This window comes from Dermacentor albipictus, chromosome 2, assembly GCF_038994185.2.
Source record: "Dermacentor albipictus isolate Rhodes 1998 colony chromosome 2, USDA_Dalb.pri_finalv2, whole genome shotgun sequence".
Lineage (NCBI taxonomy): Eukaryota > Metazoa > Arthropoda > Arachnida > Ixodida > Ixodidae > Dermacentor > Dermacentor albipictus.
The window spans coordinates 67,867,734-67,890,435 of record NC_091822.1 but is presented as its reverse complement, the minus strand read 5'-3'; the positions used below and the strand labels follow the sequence as shown (position 1 = coordinate 67,890,435).

The 22,702-nt window shown below is 46.4% G+C and overlaps 1 protein-coding gene across 2 annotated transcripts in view; it reads right to left on the bottom strand.

Annotated features, from left to right (window-relative positions):
• LOC135903252 (sulfotransferase 1C2-like) overlaps positions 1-22,702 on the bottom strand; it is a 46,766-nt gene that overhangs the window by 11,777 nt on the left and 12,287 nt on the right. For both annotated transcript variants that reach the window (XM_065433671.1, XM_065433672.1), the window contains exon 2: positions 7,879-8,215. In XM_065433671.1, coding sequence (XP_065289743.1) covers positions 7,879-8,210 — 332 coding nt within the window. In that variant the 5' untranslated portion in view covers positions 8,211-8,215. The remainder of the gene's footprint in view (positions 1-7,878; positions 8,216-22,702) is intronic.

The following is a 22,702-nucleotide window of genomic DNA, read 5'->3' as shown; positions in this document are numbered from 1 at the left end:
AATTTGTGCCTTCATTTACCATTACCACCTATTTTTACCAGATGCATCTTGATACAAAAATTGCTTTCCTTAATTATTCGTTACCTTTTTCAAATGTGCAAACAGTTTATCCTAATTCCTATTTTGACTTCCGGGAAGACAAGGTCTACTGGAATAATTGCTGCTTCCATTTGTGGATAACTTTCTGTTTTGGTCACCCCTACTCTTTGCAAGAACTGACAGCAGTGCTCCTACCCACTCTATCACAATCACCACTGCTAAGCACACCCTTCCTGCTTTTATTTTAACACTTCGACTTCTCTTGAATTATTATACGCAAGAGCATCTCTTCCGCTAGTGATGGTAGTGGCCTGTGAGCTATGCGCAAAAAAATGCTGCCAAGGAAAACAGTAGCTACCCTGATGACAAGCACCTGTGTTCAAACGTCAGCTACAGCAACATCCCTTGCTCCAACAAGGTTGGTCTGCGTCCATGTTTTTCTAACGAATAAGTTGCTGCTTTGCTGTGTTCTGTGAATATCTTTTTTTTGACACTTTCTTTAAGATGTAAAAGCGCGAACACAACTTCCACCTGGAAGAAGTGCAAGACGAGTGATTGCAGAATATAATGTTGCTTCTGAGATCTAAAGAACTTCAGAAATGAAATTTCGCACCTTTTTGCATGTATCGTATGCACTGCACTTATACCACAAAGAGCAAGGTGCTTTATTGTTTGAGCTATATGTCAGTGTGTTGGCAACACAGTTTTCTCAATAGTGCCCTGCTGTTTCGGCTATGAGCTACGGTTATGACGTTTGCATAAAAGGATATGTACAATCATGGAAAAAAGTACCTTGGAGGTGCGAGCGTCGACCAAGTTGCATTTCTGCGATCAAGACCGCTGGAAACAGTGGGTCACGTGAGCACATTCCGAACGCAGATGTTAGCGCGGCTAATCCTAGCAGGTAGCGCGCCAATAAAATTTGGTCAATGCTCGCGGGTCCTGGGCACTTTGTCACCGATAGCATATTCTCCAAACAATGAATGTGCTCTGTAAGACTAAATATGGGAAGCACCCATATTTTAATGGATATAGTACTGATTTAGCATACAGAGTCTTTCGTTTTCTGAACACGGGGAGCACCTGTAGTTTACGGTTATAGTACCTATTCAGCATACAGAGCCTTCCGTTTTGTACATACGAAAGCACTGATATTTTGGATTATGGTCTCAACTCTATGGCTGTCCGCTCTACGGAAATGGCTGTTCTTTATATTTGGAAAAGCGTTCGGTCGCATAATACCAGCATATTTGCCGTAATATCAGGAAATTTTTGTTTACAGCGTAGCTGTTCTTGTACTCCCAATATTTCCAACAATCTGTAAAATACTCAGGTTACTACCACTTGATTTTTCTTGATTTCGGCGTCTCTGAATGCAAATTATTGTGCCCCTTACGTATATTCTCATCTGGCTTATTATTTATAACTTATTTTTTACAGCTATAGAACCGCTTTTAGACTTTCCTTCCTATAAAACATGCTCTTAGCTGCGCTCGTACTCATTGCCATCCACGTAAGCCACTGCACATCTTTGAGCAGAATCAATCCTTGCAAATTTGATTCGTTAAAGTATCCGTGTATGATGGACAGCTCCATACGTATTCCAACCACTGGACTCTGGAGGTACTGTTAGGCTTTGTGGTTAGCGGTGTCGCTTAAGCGCTTCCTTCTTAAGGATACGCCGTATCTGTATGAAGCTCAACTATTTTCCTTAGACGCGTCCAAAAATATGTATTTGAAGATTCGTTATACATATGTTTAATAAGTGCACGCGTGTACATTCGACGCATCTATAGACACTTCAAGAAAATTGACCGGAACAACCGAATAGACAAGAGCACACAGCGGTTTCACGTCATGCTCATTGTCACTTTCAGCTCGCTCCATTCTATATGTAATTATTTGCCTCTTTGATAGCGCATTTTATATTCTGAAAACTGAAACAATAAACGGAACATAATGGTCATTGTTCTGTCTTATCTATTTGGTAGTCAGACCTTGCGGCGCCAAGTCGAACTTATGAAAGCAACTAGCACGACTGTACAATCTAGCAAACCTATACGGTTACGCCAGAGAATGTTTCTCCGGAGTTATAAAGAGAAAAATCATTCAAACTGTATTAGAATATTATTGCTAAGAATAAGAAAAAGTTCTCTTTGGGGGTCAGAAGAGGCTTGGTTAGACAGAAAACAGGCAAGAACGAACGGCTGGTGATGATGCCAGCTTGAAGTTACCATATCAGCCAAGACCATCAACTCATAAATTTAGACGGCTTCTGCTAAGTCTTAGGTTATTGCTAATCGGTAAAAAAAACGGAAAACATTGTGTTTTAATGGATTGAAAGATTCAACAGGCCAAGGCTCAGTAACTTTTTATCAGCTAATGTCGACCTAATGTGAGGAAAGTACTTTGCCATTCGGGACGTCATACTGGCGTGCAGGCGTATGGGTTTCGGCTTTACCTTCATGTGTCATTCTAATAATGAACACCTTTAAGTTATTTACTTATATTTCCGAACACAGAGTTTTGAAATCATGTTTAACAGAATCAATTCGTTTAGTGTATCTCCTCATTCTCCCATTAAAGAAATATCATTACATTCACAAAGACAAAGGGTTCCGAGATCGATGCATAAACCAGAAACATTTTTTTTCAACGACAAACCTTTCTATCTCAGGGTCATGTATCGATTTATTTTCCAGCCATTGCTACTTTCGTATGGATGGCAACTTGTATCCTTTATATCTGCATAATATGTGACACTCTATGAGTTTTTATGACGGCCGGTATTTGTGCTTTTCTTATTGGGACGAATAACTTAGTGGTGACGTCCTTTGTGTTTGACTACTGATTGAAAGTTTATCTTAAGTCCCCTCAAAAATATAGTTACAGTAACGTTTCACTTCGGAAACGAGGGTTTCGCGCAGATGTATGAACGCCGTGATTACGCCCAGCGAGAGGATGATGGTGATGAGGAAGAGGCGCTATTCCTCTTCACAGTCACACTCTCTCTGCCTCTCTGCCTATTTTGACAGTGGCCTTGCGATCCCTGAGGAAGGAGTTAACGTACGCATGGAATTGTGGACCCAGGCCTTGATCCGAGATGGAATCTAGCACGAACCGGTGCGAGGTGTTATCAAAAGCCTTGTACAAGTCTAGAGCAAGGATGCCCCGAGTGTCTCTAGTGTCGTCATCAATGATTTGCCGCTTTATAAGCAACATGACGTTTTCTATGGAGAGTGCCGGCCGAAAGCCGACCATGTTGTGAGGGACTAACTCATTAGTTTCTATGTGCCTAGATATACGGATGTGAATGGAATCTTCGGCCACCTTATCCACGCAGAACGTGAACGAGATAAGCCTCGCATTCTCCGGCGCAAGTGGTTTGCCTGGTTTCGGTATGAGCACCACTGAGGCTGTCTTCCAGGAGTCGGGGACGAGGCCCGTTTCCCCAATTTTATTGACCTCCCCGGTGAGCAGCGCAATTGATTGTTCGTCCAAGTTGCGGAGGAGCTTATTGAAAATGCCATCCGGGCCCGGTGCAGAGCGACCATTGAGCGTTTGGAGCACCTCCCAGATTTGGGATTCCGTGAAGGGCGCGTCAAGCTCCCTAACAGCTCCCCCCGGTAACGAGGATAATCCACGTCACTGGAGGGGCCCAGCGGAAGATGCTTTTCGGCCAACACTTGGAGGAGGACGTGTTCAAATACGCCCGCCGGCTTTTGATCATGAACTATGCAATCGATGGCTAGTCTCGTATTGCCTTTGCTTTGCTAATCGTCGAGTAAGTGTTTGAACAGGTTTCACTTGTCCCCCGTTCTCATATTACCATCAACCAAGGAGCACACTTTAATCCAAGGAATTTATATTGGGAGCGAGAGGCACCCCGCAAGGGGCGGTCATCTGTCCCCTACTGTTTAACATCGCCATGAAGGGCCTCTCGGAAAGACATGCCACAGTAAAAGGAACGGGTCACGCCTTCTACGAGGATGCTATTACCATGCGGTGCATGGGAGGATCTGACGCTGCAGTTGAGAGTGCGTTCAAAGAGGCGCTCGACATCACAGAACACTTCCTACTAGACACGGGCCTGAGTTTTTCACCAACCAAGTCCGAACTTCTATTGTATAGGCTCACCCGACGGAGGGTGAGGTGCTCCACATCCTTAGATCAAGTTCCCATAGCTCTCTATACGAGGGACGGACAACAAATCCACAGAGTCGATACCATCGGGGTCCTCGGACTCTTGCTGGAATCTCGCTGGGGCAACTCACAGACTATAGCCCGCATTACCTCCAAGACGGAGAACATGCTTCGGCTTATCCTCAGGCTCTCGAACCGCAGAGGGGGTTTAAGCGAGAGCAATCTCCCCAGACTCTACCACACGTTTCCGATGAGCCCCGTTAACTATGTGGCGTTGCGCTAGTTTAAACGGGATGAGGCCAAAATCGACACCCTCATGCGCAAAAGCACCAAGCGCGTGCTGGGTTTACCACTCACTACCATCACCGCCCGTCTCATGCAACTAGGCATGCACAACACCCTATCAGAGGTGGTCGAGGCCCAACGAGTGGCCCAAATAATACGACTCTCATCATCGCGAGCGGGGACACGCATCCTCGAATCCATTGAATGCAGTCACCAGGAAATCACGGAGCGAAACGTGACCACATCACCCATGGTCCAAGATACGTTCAAGGTAGATCCCATGCCACGTAACGTCCACCCTGAATACAATATAGGGCATCAGGTAGCCAGGGCTCGTTCCCTGTTAAAAGCGGCTGCGGCCACTCTGAATCTGGCATGTTTCGTTGACGCCGCCCAGTACGCACTATGCCGTAGTTTCGGTTGACTCCAATGGTACTCTCATTAACTCAGCATGCGCGCGGAAGGTTTGTGCAACAGTAGCCGAGCAGGTTGCTATAGCTATAGCACTGAATGACCCTCTACGTCCCAATATGTTTACAGACTCCAGGTCTACAGCCCGAGCTTTCGCCTCCGGCTCGATCTCAAAGGAGGCGGTGGCCATCCTCGGTACCGAGGGGGCTGCTGGTTTTCATAGCATCAAATGGTTTCCGGTCCATATGGGAATCAATGTGCACTCTGAGGTTGTTAACGCCAATGAGTGGGCCTATGACTGTGTGCGAGTTCTTATGCACCGCGATGGTTCAGGTGCACTTCAGGACTGTACAGGAATTCGCTTCTCATTTTCCATGAAATCTTGGAACATTATCAACTTGCTCAGTAGGCCTTTTCGCTACCACACCCTAAACTTAATAGACCACAAACATCGGCGTTCCACATGCTTCAAACGGGGTCATTTCCCTCCAGGGGCCGATTCAGTCACTTCGCACCTAATATAGAACCCCACTGTTCAGACTGTGGGGAGGCGTACTGCTCCTTATCCCATATGCTCTGGCAATGCCCTGCGTTACGCAGCTCATCGCTAACCACCCTAACCGATTGGGAGGCAACCCTTAAGAGCGGTGACCTGTCAGAGCAACTACGGGCTGTCCAGAGGGCCTGCGATAGGGCAGAGGACCACGATCTTCCGACCCCGACATGGGCGCTGCCCGCGACGGCTACGGGGACACCCTGAAAAGGGATGTACCTTAACGTGGTTCCTCAGGACCATTAGCAAAGTTCTTTGTCTTTCTGTCTCTCTCGATGTGCTCGTTGGCAGCGTCCATACGTTTAAGCGTAACCCGCGTTTCCGAAGTGAAACGTCCCTGTAACATTTTTAGTGGCAAATTGAGATAACTTGAAATCAACAGTCAAACACAAAGGAGGCTGAGCACCGCTAGGTCGAAGCACAAAGGGAAAAGACGCAAACGTGCTCGCGGACGCTACATCCATCTCGATGGCGCGACGCCCGATGTGCCACGGCGAAATTACAAGTGATACACATGGAAAAAAAAGACGCCGCGAACGTGCACAGTGAGGCCCACGACATCGAAGCAAAAACGGAAAAGGCGCGAATGTGGCGGTTCTCTTCACCTCGAGGCGCATTCCGTCTCTGGCGCTCGCTACACCGAGGCTTCAAACATATTCTCGGCGTTTTCACAGACGGGCCCTCCATACTTATGCGTAAGAGGGCTAGCTGATCTTGTGCGCTCAGCCGGATCTTCTTGACCGCAATTAAATTGATTACAGACTTTACAATAAGTGTTAGTGAGCGAGAAAAAAATGGGACCAATCTGACAACGATGAAGTGAGCTTTCCAGGTTCCGTTGTGGGTGGAACCACTATGTGATGCGTGCTAATATATCACAATGGCCTACATAACTATCTACAACCATGATGAGAGAAGTTTTACACAGTGGTTCCCACACATTTGCGCCTCAAGTCGCCAATCGTCACCGTAAGCAGGAATGCACAATGAACTGCAAGAACTTTCCCCATTATTCTACCCTATCAAGTATGAAACTGAACTTCGAGGGCATCATAGCTGATCTGTTCAGAATTTTACGGGGTTGCTGGGATCTGGATTCCTGGCCACTGTTGCCTCGTAAATTATCTATGTTGATGCCTTCTAGGGCACGTCGGGCAGGATAAGGCGTTGAATTAGACTTAGGAACAAAAAAGACGCGCCACGTTAACGTAGAGGTATGTATGGGGTAGTAACAATGCGTAATTAGCACACAGAAGCCAAAACGAGACTCTGGGGCTCACATACAAACTTCGCGCGCTTCAAACCGGAACCGCAAGTGTGGCTTTACTTGAAGAATAAGAGAATTTAATGCCTTCTAGCACAGGAACGACTGCGAAAAAGGCGTCGAAATGAATCTTGGAGCGAGGAAGAGGCAACATGTTTATGTACAGGTATGTACAGGGCAGATTTCCCAGATGACCCAGATGAATCCGACCCGGAGATAGTGCAGTCATAAAATTGGCCTCCTTCTTAAGATAGTGCAGTCCAAACAAGGCACGTGGTACTCTTATACACCCCAAAATAGCATTTATGTTTTTCGATCTCAACCGGGGTTGAGTCATCTCATTTTATTTATTACTGTATACAAAAAGATGTTCGTGGCTGTAAGTGGCGCTGGCTGCTCACCTTCTCTGAGATGATAACTGCGCTTATATACGTGGTCAACAGGAAGCAACGGCTACAAAAAAATACAGTGACATCCCACAGAATCGGAACGCCCCACTTGATAGGTGCCTGATTAGACAAGTACAAGAAGAGCCAAGAAGTAAAGAAGCCGGCAATGAATGGAGAAAAAAGTATAAGGAACGAAATATAAGACCAAAGCGTGCATTGAGCCAGAAGAATTGAGCTACAGAGCCATGACGGTATTAGCAAAAAAATGGAGTCGACTACAGAGAAGTGGGCAACAGAGGCAGCCAGATATTTAGGTGAGTGAACAAAATGGAAGCAGAGCAAGAAGCTTTGAGCAACACAGCAGTGAAGAAGAAGGGAAATGAAGATATTTCAGCAAAATTAAAAGAAAGCTTGCCTTATCGCGCCTTTCTACCTATCTGTAGTATCCTCCCAATTTTTTCAGTGTCTACCGAAAACATAAAACACCATACAGAGACATATACCATAGAATACCATAGACTTACAAGTCAATTTCTCGTGTGTATTGCCTTATGTCTACTCCTGTCTCAAATATTTTGTAAGAAACAGAAAAAAAAAGAGTTTCCGTAACTACTGATAAGGGGTGCTCGTTAACTTCGATGGTTTTGAGTTCTTTATGGCTGGAGCCTAAATCTAATGCACAAAAGTTTCTTGCATTCCACCTCGATAGGTCTCCTCAGCGTAGTGAGGGTTCTACAGCAGACCAGCTAACTAACTGAACAACTTTGTCATGCGCAACATATGAATGTGCTCACTTGGCATCGTTGCTGATGAACTCTGGTTGTGGTGGGAGATGTGTGATGAGGCATCGCAACGCCAACGCTGGTCTCCAGTCGTCGACGCCAACGTACTCCATCAGCCTGGTGTTCCTGGTGAACTGGTCGTAATTCTCCATGCCTTCTCCTTCATTCAGAATGAGTTGGATGATGTACTGCACCCAGTGTGTCCCGCTTTTTGGAAACGACCACTGCACCAGATCTCCCTTGGAGGCATTGAAACTCAGGGCCTTCCTCAGCAAAACAGGGTCGACATTTGGACATCTGGGCACGCCATCTATTATTTGGTAGAAGGGTCGTTTTTGCTCCATGGAACCTAAAATGGTTTTAAATGGCTTTAATTGTGCAGGAGGCAACACAACATAACGCGAGTTCTAGCACTGTTGAGGAAAATAAGATCAGACAATAGATTTGCTCTACCTAGGAAATGTCCCCATCTCGAAATAAAACAGCATTACCAAGTCGCCCAAGTCGCAGTTTTATTGCTAGAAGTGATCGCCCATCTTTACGCAATTTCTTTTGATTAGATGCATTAAAACTTTATATGCATGTAATTCAACTGCACATTATAAAACGTTCGCATTACTCAGGCATTCAAAACGTTTCCCGCATGTAAGCACGTCGAGCACACAAAGGGACCGACAACAGCCGAGAACTTGGCTTCTTATTGAAGTGAAAATGAAAACATAAACATAAAAAAATGATGGGGTTTTACGTGCCAAAACCACTTTCTGATTATGAGCCACGCCGTAGTGGAGGACTACGGAAATTTTCACCACCATGGGTTCTTAACGTACAGCTAAATCTAAGTACCCGGGTGTTTTCAGATTTCGCCCCCGTCGAAATGTGGCCGCCGTGGCCGGGATTCAATCCCGCGGCCTCCCATGCTCACAAGTCCAACACCATAGCCACTGAGCAACCACGGCGGGTGGAAAATGAAAACAATAGTATTTATTAAGGCGAAAGCCTGAAGGGACACATACATCCGAAAGTCTGGAACATGCAGCGTGTGGTAAAGAAAGTCATTTGAACTCGCCTCGCACAGACGTGCACTCATGCCACTGCTGGTGTGTTTGTCGACGTTGTATTCCAGAGATGGCTCCGATGCAGATCAGTGAATTTGGATAGGGTCAATTCAGCCACTCAAACCCATGAGATTTGGTGCGAATCGCACTCTTGATCTTTGTTGGAAGTCGAATCGACCACCTTCATTGTTAATTAGGCTGAAGTTATTGCAAGTTTAAATTGGCTCAAAGTGTAGCTTCATACGGCATGTCGTGACGCTTTGCCTTATATCTTCGTATTATATAGCTGAATTTTACGTGATCAGACATAGTTGAACGTAAGTCAGCTGTTATTGCGTGCACCAAAATATTGACTTGAAACTCACAGTTAAAATTAGTTTACAGGCGTTTTCGCTTTACTCTGTGCGTATCACCATATGAGTAGATTCACGCTTAAGCCCCAACCACTGGCACGCGTCGGCAAGCTTCGGCACACGCCGAAGTGTCAGAAGCGTCGGTCGGGAAGAGGGCGAAGCGTGACGAAGCGCACCGATTATGTCGACTGCCTATGCTAGAAGTTTGCTGACTCGAGGCGAAGCTTCGCCGGTGTGCACCAATGAGAGGCTACGACGCGTAGAAGGCTCAACCGATCGACGCGTCAACCGATCGGAGGCTGCGAAGCCTGCGGCTGCTGTGCCTATGATGGCCGCCCATGCGAAGACGCCGAAAAAAACTATCGTCCGAGTTCTTCGGATGCACGACGCGCTCGACAGTGCGACTCATCCAGAGAATAATTTGCTGAGAGCGACTTCCCTAAGTTAGTTACCATTTTCAAGCGATATCATTGGTTATCGCGGGGCAAATTCTGGAAGTAAAAAATAAACAAAGAACTACTTATTTTAAGTTGATACATGGTATTTCCCTCGCACACTGTTGCCGCCAATAACCTTTATTGCTAACAACATTGAATCAAACTCAGACAGCTTTTAGGCGGAGAAAATTACGAAAGGGAAAGCATCTCAGACGGTGGACGAGAATATCTATACTTCGAATGGGGGGGGGCGAAAAAAAAGATAACACAAGGACACGTTCACACCTAGGTCTTGATAATAATTTACTTGAAAAGAACTTCATGCACACCCCGAGGAATAAACAAAGTTTTACGCTCTCGTCGACAGGGGCAAGAGAGAGAGAGAAAGAAACCTTTATTTGAAGCAGTGACTTGTCAGTCTAGGTGGGCGGGTCCCTTATTACAGAAACCCTCTGGCTTGGATCGCCCTCCGGGCCCGGGCAACGAGCTCGCGCTGGTCGAGCAGGTCAGGCTTAGAGATCGCAGGCTCCCCCGTTTCAGCGAGGAGGTTTTTGTCTGCGTCTGCTGGGGCTCCTGGTAGTGCCACTGTGATGGTTTCTCGGGTTTTCTTTCATTGCAGTAGGAGGGGCGCCAGGCTGTCTGGCACGTTGCAGTGTGTACAGGTGTAGCTGTATAGCGTCGGGTGGAAATGATGCAGTAAGCTTCCATGGGTAAAGGTATTGCTCTGGAGTCGCCTGTAGTCAGTGCCTTCGTTTCTGGTTAGTTGTGGATGTGCTGGAGGGTATGCCCTGCGTCCAAGGCGATAGTGCTGCAGTACTATCGATACTAGCGATAGTGCTGCAGTAGTGCTTGATAAGTTAGCGGTATTGTTTCTGTTTCCTCCGCTGATTTAGGTGGGTGGGACATGCCTAGAATCTCGTGCGGGGAGGCTCGGTTGATGCTTGCGCGGGCCGCGGCGTGTGCCGCTTCATTCCCCTCGAGTCCTTCGTATCCCGGAGCCAACATGATGCAGGTGTAGGGGGGAGGAGTGTCACCACGTATTAGTATGTTGATCGCTTTTATAGAGATCCTGCCCTTCATGTAGTTACGTGCTACTGCTTGCGAGTCCGTGAAGGCCACTATGGCATGCTCGCTTGCATGGGTGCCGAGTGCTATAGCGGCCTCCTCAGCTGTGTCGGCGCGTTTGGCGAGAATGGTCGCCAACGCCAGTGTCGCACCCTTGTGGTCTGTGACGCTGATGGCGAAGGTATTTCGGCCCGGATACTTGGCTGCGTCCACGTAGCGCGCCTGCGGGTCATTACGGTGCTTGCGTCTGATGACGTTTACCCTGGCGAGCCGTCTGCCTCGAAGGTGGTCTGGATGCATGTTTCGAGGTATCTGAAGAAGTTGTCGACATTCTCGGAGCTTCGCCGTGATCTTTTCTTTACATTCGTCATCGTGGTCTGGGTGGGTTACGTATCCTGTGCGTCCGAGGACTGCTCAGCCTGTGGTTGTTAGCTTGAGTCTCTCTATCTGGTTGATGAGGTGCGCTTCGGCGAGTTCTTGCCAGGAGTTGTGGACTCCCATGCGAAGCAATCGGTCAGCGGAGGCGGTTGGCGGCCTTTCGTATTAGAAGGTTTAGCTTTTGTTTCTCGGCTGTCTTCAGGTTGAGGTAAGGAGTTCCGTATGTAATGCAGCTGTAAATGAGGGCTTGTACCACTTGCAAGGTGTCGTGCACTTTGGGGCCATTGCGGTGATTGGCCACCCGTCGTATCAGATGAGTAAGCTGTGCCACGGTGATGTGTAGCCTAGGGAGTGTGGCGGAGCCGGACCCGTCCTTATGTATATGGACTCCGAGAATCCGAATTCACCTGCATAAAGAGCATGGAATATCCCTGGGACGGTGTCTAGGAGGCGGGGAAGTTTGAGGAGGGCCACGTTGAAGAGGAGTGGCGAGTCTACAGAACCTTGTGGCGTACCCCTGTTAGGTAGGTGAAATGTCTTGCTCCGGAGGTTGGCAATCCCCACCGTCGCCGTACGGTTGGTGAGGAAAGCGCTCACGTAGGCGCATGTTTTGGCTCCACAGACGATATCTTCTAGGTTACGGAGAATGGCTTCATGGCTCACGCTATCAAAGGTGCCCTTTTCGTCTAGAGCTAGAATGGAAGACTTGCTGTGTTTGCTCAAATGGTCAAGACCATCTTCCTTTAGCTGGAAGAGGACGTCCTGCGTGGAAAGCATCTGGCGGAAGCCGAACATGGTGTGCGGATAGCGATCGTTTTCCTCGAGATATGTGGTGAGCCGCTCGTTGACCATGTGTTCAAGCAGTTTCCCGGCGCAGGATGTAAGTGAGATGGGGCGGAGATTTGCGATGGAGACGGGTTTGTTTGGCTTGGGTTAAATGGTTACCTCCGAGTGTTTCCAGGCTGTTGGTAGCTCGCCTTTTATCCAGCAGTCGTTATAGTAACGAAGGAGAGCCGTCAGCGCCCGAGGGGGTAGCTGTCGAAGGTGCTTGTTGGTGACTGTGTCTTTGCCCGGGCTCGTTTTGCGTGTTAGCCTAGAGAGGGCCGCCTTTAACTCCGCCTGTGTGAAAGGCCGATCTAGCTCTTCGTTCGGCACTCCTTGGTACTCCCTGAGGGTGGAAAGGTTGGTGGCTGTAGTTTGTGGGTTAGCTCAGCCGTGCAGCTTCGTCTGAAGTTCTTGGAGTAGCTGATCCTCTGTGTCGCCATAGTTGTGGATTAGTCAGTGAATTGTATGTCTTTGTTGGGTTTTGGTGTGGGTGTCGTCGACCAGGCCTCGAAGTATATGCCAAGTCTTCTTTGTGCTGAGAGTCCCTTGAAGTTCGTCGCAGAAGGATCGCCAGTTCTGACTCGCTAGCTGTTCAGCGTACTCCTGTGCCTGCATGCTTAATACGGCAATTCGGCGCTGGAGCTTGCGGCTGAGCTTTTGGCATCGCCATCATTCGAGGAGCGATCGCCGAGCCTCCAATAAGTGCAGCAGGTGATTATCGACCGCCGGATTGTCCTCGTCTAGTTGAATCGTCCTTGTGTGGCCGTCAGCCGGCCCTACGATACCGTTCAGCCAAGCTTCAATGTTTGTGATGTATGAATAGTTGTCAAGCTCATTCCTCTACGCGTTCCAGTCAGTGAGTCGTGCCTTTCCCGTCTTGGGCGCGCGGTGGGATTGTTCAAACTCGATTTGAATTATGTGGTGATCGCTCCCTAGCGTGTCCGGGAGTCGGGTCCACGTGGCTTTTCGCACGTCTCGAGTGAACGTGAGACAAGGATTGGTGTCCCTCGACACGCTGTTGCCCACTTGGATGGCTTGGAGCAGGTCATTCCATAACGTAAGACCATGCTGCTGTGCGGCATCGTGAACCCGTGCCCCTTTCTTAGTGGTATTGGGGTAGCCCCAGGCCGCGTGTGGGGCGTTAAAGTCCCCTACCACAACAAGCCAGCTGCCGTTAACGTGCTTGCGAAGGTCCCGGATGAAGTGGTCGTAGTGGACTAGCTGCTCCTGCGGCGGGCTGTAAAGATTGACCATGCATAGGCTCTGTTGATTCTTGCGAGTCGGTAACACCTTCACTATGGTGTGTTCGATTTCAGTGCCTTCAATTTCATGAAGCTGTGCAGTTAGTGTCTCCTTGACAAGAATTGCGGTGCGGGCAGTGTGTGCCATAGTGTTGTATCCGGGGAGCTTTATTTTCTTGGTGTTGGTTTCGTGTAACGCGAATATGTCCGGATTGTTTGCTTTGAGATATTCTTGCAGGTTGGTCGAGCGGGGTCTATAGGATCTGCAATTCCAGTGCCAAATGCGGAAGGTGGGAGCGGCTCGGTATGTCTACGTTTGGGAGCCGCCATGCTGGTGGTTGTCCTCCACCTGGTGTAGGTGGTTTGGTTTTGTCGAGTTAGAATGCTCCGCGGATTCCACTCGTGCTGTCTTTCGTCCTTTGCGATTGGTTCCTAACTGCTCGGCCAGATGTTCATGAGTCAGGAAATTCTTGTAAACATATGTCATGAAGTTGTGTTGTTGTGCCATGAAGCCATCCAGTTTGAAGTCGAGTGCGGTGACCGAACGGGTTAGTGGCTCTACCTTTTCCATGATTTTAGTTACCACTGTCTGTATGGTTCTGTCTGCTGATGCGCGAAGTTTTGTAGTGAGGGTTTTCTCGAAGACTTGAAGGCGTCGTTCAAGAAGGTCAAGAATCTTCGCTTCGTGTGCTTGCAGCCGTTGGTCTACCCGCTTCATTATTCTAGCTTCTACCTGTTTTAGTATGCTTTCTTCTACTCTCTGCGCTACTTTTTCCTCGAGTTCTGGCGTGTTGCACTCGGCTACCGGTTGTTGTTGTATCGTCCTCTGTAGATCCTGTACTTTATGTTGGAGAGTCCGTATCGTCGCTGTCTCGCCCGAACTGCGCGGGTTGCGTGCGGATTCGAGGTGCTGCTTCCGTTCGCCGCGGTGACGTAAGTGATTCACCTAACGGAGCGAGACCATGACCAAGAGCGGTATATAGAGCCCGATCTTAGGATACAGCGAGAGCGTCTCCGGCCAGGTCTTTCTTGAGGCAAGGGCCCCCATGAGCTGTCCGAGGTGGTAACCAGTGCGGGGAAGTCTTCGGTGCTCGAGCTCCAGTGATTCTCTCGGGCGCGAGCGTTGTCAAGCTGCTGTCTTCTTACTTCCTATTCCTTGCCTGCCGTTTCGCGGTCTGCCCCGCAAATCTTGCACTTCGGGTGACAATCATGTTTTTGCGTGACTCCATCGCGCCCGCACGTGTAGCAGAAGTTGGCTCACGGCTGAGGACAGCTATGCTGTCGGTGTCCGATGTCGCCGCAGGTTGTGCACTATTGGACGGATTTTCGGTAGGGCTTGCATCTTTAGTCACCACTCTGGTACGTAACCTAATAAGGGACGTGCTGTCCGTCGAAGGTGATAACCGCGGCTGTTGAAGATCCTAGCATTCGCGCGCCGACAACCGTGTATCTTGAGTCCACTCGAAGGCCGGCAGCAATCTCCGCGGGACTTGTACCCGGTTCGAGGCCATATATAACTCCGCGGCACACATCGTCTGGGTGTCGAATGTGGGGGTTTACTTGATGACGGTTCCGCCGAGTTGTATGGTGTTGATGTGCTGCAATTTGGAAGCTTGTTCTGTACTTGCCGTGCTCGCGATGACCACGTTCTCTAGTTTCTGCACATCTACACGGACGTTATCGTGAAAGTCTTGCTGGACTAAACCACTGGATCTTCCGATGGCATGTGTCACTGCGATTAGTGTGTGCTTCGAGAGGTCCAGTCCTGCTTGAGGGTGGAAGACGATTTTGAAGTCATCAGTAGGGAAGGGTCGCATCCTCAGCATGCGTTGACGCTGCCGCAGAGCATGTGCTTGCGGTTTGGGGTCTGGTTTCAGGACTTCTATGGCTGTTTTCTCGGCAAACTTATTGTCTTCTTTTGCTGATCTGCCTTTGCAACAAACTTGTAGTCACTCGATGTGGGCTATACCCGTCGTTTTGCCGCTGTTCACGTCGTATTTCCACTGTGGTGTGGTGTCGGAGTTAGCCGCGGTCACCTCCATTCACGCCGTTGTCGGCTCTTGTAAAGCGTTCGCCATCTGTTTCCAGAAAAGCGGGCGCGCTGCGCCTCAGATGCTGGTTCTGCGTGATTCACTCCTACTGCGAGAGCGCCGTGCTCGTGCACCGCGGGCCTGCAGGCGCGAGCCGCTGGTCTCCCGCTCGTGCCATGCGTAGCCCGGCGTTAGGGTTATCTTGGAGCGCACGGTCACAGAATGTTCAGGGTTCGATTATTCGAGCAAAGGTCTACTCACTGCCTCATGGCTGCTGTAAAACGATCCCTTGCAGCTTCAGGAATCTGAGGTTACCAAATTCGCTGTTTCCAAGCAATGTTCCACACAAAATAGCGAGAAAAGCAGGAGCCCATGTGAGGTACGACTGTGCTCCTCGGCCCCCTGGCGGTCTTTTTCCCGACAGGGCCAAGACAAGAAAAAAAATCAATTGCATCGGATGTTTGCGAAAGGATGTACTCACAAACTTGGCAAGTTCAGTGCAGAAGTTCTCAGAAATGAATGTCTCTGCCTTGCGCCAACTTCAAAAGACAGTGCATTCGGGCTATCTCTCTGAACGTGAGTTGAGTGTGAAAACTAGCCTGCGGTTCATGCTGATAGGCCATCATCTGGCTAATGAACAACATGCCTAAACCACCACTGGTTCTTTTGCAGGTCAATCCGCTAACTAATATGGCTACATGCCGCAGTGATGATCGGTTTCTGTTAGTTCTACCGTGCCCTCGAATGTGTTTTGCAATTTTGTCGAACTTTGATTTATGTTTCTACTATTGCTTGTGTCTGATGACATTGAACGAAACCCTGGTCCGAAAGTTAATGAACTTTTCATTAACTCAGGTCATTATTGAGAATCAATTGGCACATTACCGCAAGATAGATGCCATGAGGAAAGAAATTTCTGCTGTTCCTAATACTAATAAATTAACTAGTACTAACAATACATAGTGCGTCAGTGATGTTTCAAGAAACGAGCAACCGAATAGATAAGTTGGAATATGTTGTTCAGCAGCTAGCAGCGAAGCTAGTCGAGTAGGAAAATAGAATTAGGCGTAACAATCTCTAGGTGTTCAGAATTGCGGAAGTTAGCGGTGAAACGAAAACCAAACTGAAAGAACAGGTCCTTGACGATATTTTTCAGAACATCTTCGGAGTTTGCGTGAGAACAATTGAGAGATTGCGCCGCATTGGTAAAGCGAAAACGGATGAGCCAGGACTCATTATTATGATTTTTTTATTCCCATGAAAAGGACGATGTTCTAAGAACCTTTGATAAATAGAAGTGCAGCACCATTCGTACTAGCCAAGACTATGCTAAAGAAAGAGTGGAAGTAAGCAGAATACTATCGGAAAGCGCAGCATGGGGCGGGTGAAAATGCACCAAAATTCAGCTTATATACGACATACTTGAAATAAACGAGAAAGATACACTTGGGACAAAAGCCTTAATACGTGCATGCCGTCTGGTCCTAAACTAGAACGATTAGCTAAAGGAAAGCAGAAAAAGCCTGACAGGGCGACCCGGCTTGCTAGCATAGGCGAGTCACACACTGTACTGTTAACGCAAAGATTCTCACCTGCGTCATAGCTACGTTACCCTGTTCTCTATGCACACAGCTTTAGTAAGACTACTAATCTGGAATCTCTTCTTCCATCACTGCGCATTGAAGTGGTCTTGATAACATAAACGTAGCTTCACTGTAGCATGCATAATGATGTAATGATTCCTCCTGGATGTAGAATTTGAAGAAAGAACTGTGACTGGCGTGGCGATGGAGTGCGCATCATAGTAAATAATTCTCGGCACGCGGCCTTAGTTGAAAGTGACGCCCCCGAAACAGTTTAGTGCAAAATCACTTTTCAAAATATTGACACGTGTACTTATCTTAATCCGGCGACCACGTTTCGCTGCCCAAAAAATGTTATCGCACAGCGCGCGACGGGCCTGCATGTATCGGAAGTTTCTGGAAAGCTATCGATGCTTCTATCCGCTGTCTCTGGTCGCCAAACCTTATGTTATCCGATTTCATCGCGTGACTCGAATGGTGTAGAACTTTGTGGAAGGCACGCGGGTCCCGACGATTAGTCTGGAACATTCGACGACTGTTGTATAAAAGCCGACGCGCTTGACCCGCTGATGAGATTTACGACGATCGCCGACCGTGTTCGCCGCTATCGTTGTGCTATAAGAGTAGCCTCTTTTGTGGGCACAGGTTCGCCCAATAATAGTTAGTTTATATAATAATATAATATTTGGGGTTTTACGTGCCAAAACCACTTTCTGATTATGAGGCACGCCGTAGTGGAGGACTCCGGAAATTTTGACCACCTGGGGTTCTTTAACGTGCACCTAAATCTAAGCACACGGGTGTTTTCGCATTTCGCCTCCATCGAAATGCGGCCGCCGTGGCCAGGATTCGATCCCGCGACCTCGTGCTCAGCAGCCCAACACAAATAGCCACTGAGCAACCACGGCGGGTAATAGTTAGTTTCGTATTTCACAGTATTGCTAGTGTGTTCTTTGACGTCACGATCACGTGACAATATCTTATGGGCACAATGCATCGGACACCCGAGATTTCTAGATGGATTGAGCACATTCTTGCATACCCATGTCAATTAATTATGGCCGGAGGCTTCAATCTCACATATAAACAACCTCGTCCAAGTCGTTCATCCCAAGTCGTTTATCAAGACACAAGAATAACCTCTACATCGTGATCATTGTTAGACCTAGCGTTCATATCCAGTAATATAGAAAATTGATTCAGTTACAATAGGGTGATATATCTGACGACAAAAAATATGCAGTGGTTAAAGCAGTTAGCACGATGCCTCGCACTAACGCTTTGTTAATGTAATAATAGAAGACGTGCCGATGACAACTCAATTCTAGTTTTATGAATTGTCGCAGAACGTTTTGTTGGGCTAGTTGGTGCATATTACTGAAGTACTATAGCGCCAAACAGACGACACAAGAAGAAGAGACGGCGCTCGTCCGTGTCTCTTCTTCTTGTGTCGTCTGTTTGGCGCTATAGTACTTCAGTATTATGAATTCTCGCTTGACGATCTTGACCGCCAACAAAAAAGCAGCAGACGGGCCATGGAGTGAATTCTAGGCTTCAGTAAATCACTTGTGTGGACCGATTTGTGCCATGGTGTAGAAAAAAATCAATACATCAGCTTTCTTCAACTACCTGCGCAATTATTCTCATGAAAACAAAGCTAAAGCGCCTGCGCAAGAAGAAAAGCCCCTGATGAAATAATGAGATTTCGCACTGAGGCGTACTCCGACGCAATCTACGAAAGTGTTCTTCGACCAGACACTGACAGGCGTCTTTAAATGTTCCCCACAAAAATTCTAGATCTTTTTCAGCAACAAAAATATAAGATTCAGAAAATAATAGCTGAGACTGACATTTTGACAAAGACAGCAGACATTTCTAAACATTTTATTTGTTTTTCTTCAATAACTTTTTCCTAGTGATACAAACACGAAGCCAGATGAATGCCTAGGTACATGATACGCAATCCAATTGAAGAGGTGATAATCACTGAAGATGGAGTATTTCTATTAATTCTGAATTTAGAGGAAAAAAGAAAGCTCGAGTGGGCATGAAGTTATTGGTCCTGAATTTTTGAAGCGCTATGCGAAATAGATGTCCTATTATCAAAACATAATCTTTGAAAAGCCACTGCATACGCAGTCTTTGCTGTAGGACTGGCGCATTGACGTTGTCATACCGGTATTCGAATACAATGATCGCACGTTTGCAGATAGTTACCATCCTATTTCACTCAAATGCATATGTTGTAAACTAATTGAACACAACAACGTAAGATATATGTGAAATTTTTGTGATATATGTGAAACCTAAAGACATGGTTTAGGCGAAATTGCCTTAAGCAATGCTTCCGCACAAATGTTGTATCATCAAGAGTTTCACGGAAGCCTGCCTTGTCGGTATGAAACATGACAAAGAAAGACATGGGCCAACGAAGTACCACCATCAAAAGCAATTCATTTCGGTTTCTACATGGAAGCTTTGTTCACAATGGGGCAATACAGTAGAAGTGCATATTTAAGTAGGTTTTAGCACAAGACAGGGGGTGGTTCCTTGGTTTCAGATGCACGTGTGTTATGTTGATTGCATTTCTATGGAATCCGGTACAGGTATGGCGTCCAATTTCTTTCCTGGCCGATTGTGCTAGAGTTTATCCAGTCACTATTGTGTTTAGTCGTCGCTGCATGCTCTGCCAAAGCATTTTATGCCACTCTTTTCTTATCCACATCGTTCTGATGTTGGCATAGTCATTGTTTAAAGTTGCTCATCACCATATTGTATATTGCATTTATTACATATGTTATGTTTCAATATAAAAATTTATGCCAGTAAAGTTTTTGATACGGTTTGTTACTGGGGTGGCTGTCTCGTTTGTTTAGCATGCTTTGTCACTGGGATTGCTCAATTGTTTAGCTTCTTGTCGGGTTCTTATAGATATGATTTTGTGCACAATGAGATGTTACAAGCACACCTTGCATATATATGAAAGAAATGTTTACAACTAAGATAACATATATGTATGTGCACATATATGTGTCAATAAGATACTCTAGCCTCATATCTGCCCACAGAAAAGGAAGTTGTGTCTTTCGAGGGCATGGCTGCTTGCACTAATGAACCTCCAAGCCAAGGTTTTCTCTAATCCCTATTTTTGATAGCAAAATGCTTATGTGGTATGTACAAACCGCTTGAATCAATTTCTCATTGGGGTGAGCAGTCTAAAGTTTAATTTTGAGTAGTAATTGCAATAATTAACTCATTTCACCTGTCTTGTAGTGACTACGAAATTCTATGCTTCTGCCTTGACAAACAGTTTATGAAATTACTTTGTTGAAGCGTTGTTGTTTCTAAATTCAAGGTATCAGTAGCTATTAAAGACTATGCTAACTATGAAAAAAGTGCTTGTGTGTGTGGTTTATCCACTTTGTCAGACGAAATCTTTACACCCAAGTGCAGTCAGTAAATTGAAAACTGCATGTCAGCAAAGTGAAATCAGACAATTGTTTTCGAAGACAATTGCATCTTGTTTGATAGTTCTCGAGCACTTGTGCGTCATTAATCGAGCACAGCTTGACCGTTGGCCCACTACATAATCAGGCTTGGAGCTTTCAATGTCTGCTAATCTCTAGAATAGCACCAGATCTCACTCTGTGTCAAGGGGTGGCACGCATTTGCTTAGATTTAGGCAGATGCATATCTTTCTTTTGGATTGAAGTTCCAAATACTTTCTCGTCTAAAGTTCAAGTGCACAGCTTACCATACTGCATGCATGGTATACGTAAGGCTGCTTTGTTCTTTAAACCGAATCAGCAAGGAGCAGCTACTGCCGTTTTTGCAAACCTTACCACATTTTCTAACCATTCTTTGGTCAAAATTGTGTAAAATGAATGTGTGCTTTGCTATTGTTTCACAGGTAAACATCGGTGACGGTGTATATGTTGAAAAGGGCCTGCTCATGAGGCTACGCCTGGATGCTAACAATCCAGGCTTGCAGTTCGCAGTGAGCATCCTTAAAGCTTCTTTTGCAAAAGAGATTGAACGGAGGTCCTTCATTGGCCGCCCATCAAATGCCTTCACAGAAGGATCCGTTGGATTCCAAGAACGTCAACGCTATACTCGGCATGTGTGTGACAAAGAAGCATCCTAACATTACAACGAAGGCGCCAAATAAAACAACGGACGAAGGAAGGAGACGCGAGACAACCGCGTAGGGTGCCTACATGGTTGTCTCGTGTCTCCTTCTTTCGTCCGTTATCTTATTTGGCGCCTGCATTCTAATCATGTATAACCATCTCGGCCACCAGCACGTGCTCAGTGACTTCATCCTAATATTCATAACAAAACTCTTTTCATGGATATTTCAGTGCTACCTTAGTGTAGTGCTTTCTTTCCTGCTAAAATTGCTAATAATCTCATTATGATAGCATAATATAATACAGGCTTTGCTAACCTACCTAGAAAATTGTCATTACTCTTAGCATATGTATTTTTGTGCTAGAGGCCCTGGTTATATGAATGCACTGATAATACAATATCCTGTATTGTGGAAAGCCAACATGTTTAGTAACAAGCTTACTTTGACAATGTCTGCCTGCGCAGGAAAGGCATATTATGATCTTGCTGTAGAACGTCCATAATGCCCCCAGATATGTTGCAAGTCGGTAAGGATTCTGTCGACATTTTATGTCTATATTTACGATGCAATATCGGCGGCCAGTATTCGGTAGGAGGTTACTGGGAAGTTGTTACGGTGTCTTAAGAAGGGTACTAACATCATCGGTGCTTTCCACTTAGCCTACGCCTTTTCGACCTGCTGGCATGTGTCCCATGACCATGCAAATTTATCCACGTCCTTAAAAAATCCAAGCCAATAATACTCTTGTAACAGCCTCTGCTTTGTTTTCCTGGCTCCAAGGTGACCTGACGACGAACTGCCATGGGAAAGCTGCAACAAGTCTGCGCGATAGTTCTGGTTTAGTTAATCTCGCTCCACTAAATGCTTATCCGTGTATAGGCGACACAACACACTGCTTCTCAGCTGGAAATAAATAGTCTTCTTTGCTTTAGTACTTGTTCTCTGGCACTCCATGATCTCCTGAATGGTGGGGTCCTCCACCTGATCGGTAGCCAAGTCTCCTCTATTCTCGCTTTGGAGTGTAGTGAAACTATTTGACACTGGCGGCAATATCACATTCTCTAGGACATCCTCGCTCTATGGTTCACGTGACTGATTCCCTGGCTGACTGGTCTTACGTGTCTCATTATCATGGTGGTCTGCACTGCGTTCATTCATTTCCTCCACAGTCTTATCGTATGTTTCCTCTATATTGTAACTCTCGGATGTGAGTTGTGTTGCCAATTCTCAATTCTCAATGTCAATGAGTTCTAGTAACATTCGTCTAAAGGCGGTTTATTCAATGTTACTAAAAATGTTCGTAAAGGTGGTCCATTGATTACTAGCATGTTGTTAGGATGTATAAAGGTTGGTAAAAAATATTCGCTTTACAGTTTTTGGGAAGTACATAAATATATTTGTGTACTTCCTAAAAACTCTGAAGCGACTATTTATTAACCACATTTATACATCCTAACAACTTGCTAGTAATATTCTGTCAACACTGTCTGTGGCGAATAGTCGACAGCATGGTACTAGCAAGTTGTTCGGAAGTAAAAAGATGGATAATAAATAGTCGCTTCACAGTTGACACATTCTACCGACATAAGATAATAAGCATTCGGTAAGAATTCTATCGACATTTTATATCTATATTTTCGATGCAATATCGGTGGCCAGTAGGCGCTAGGAGGTTAGTTGTAAGTTGTTACGGTGTCTAGAGACGGTTTATTGAATGTCCATGAGTTCTAGTAA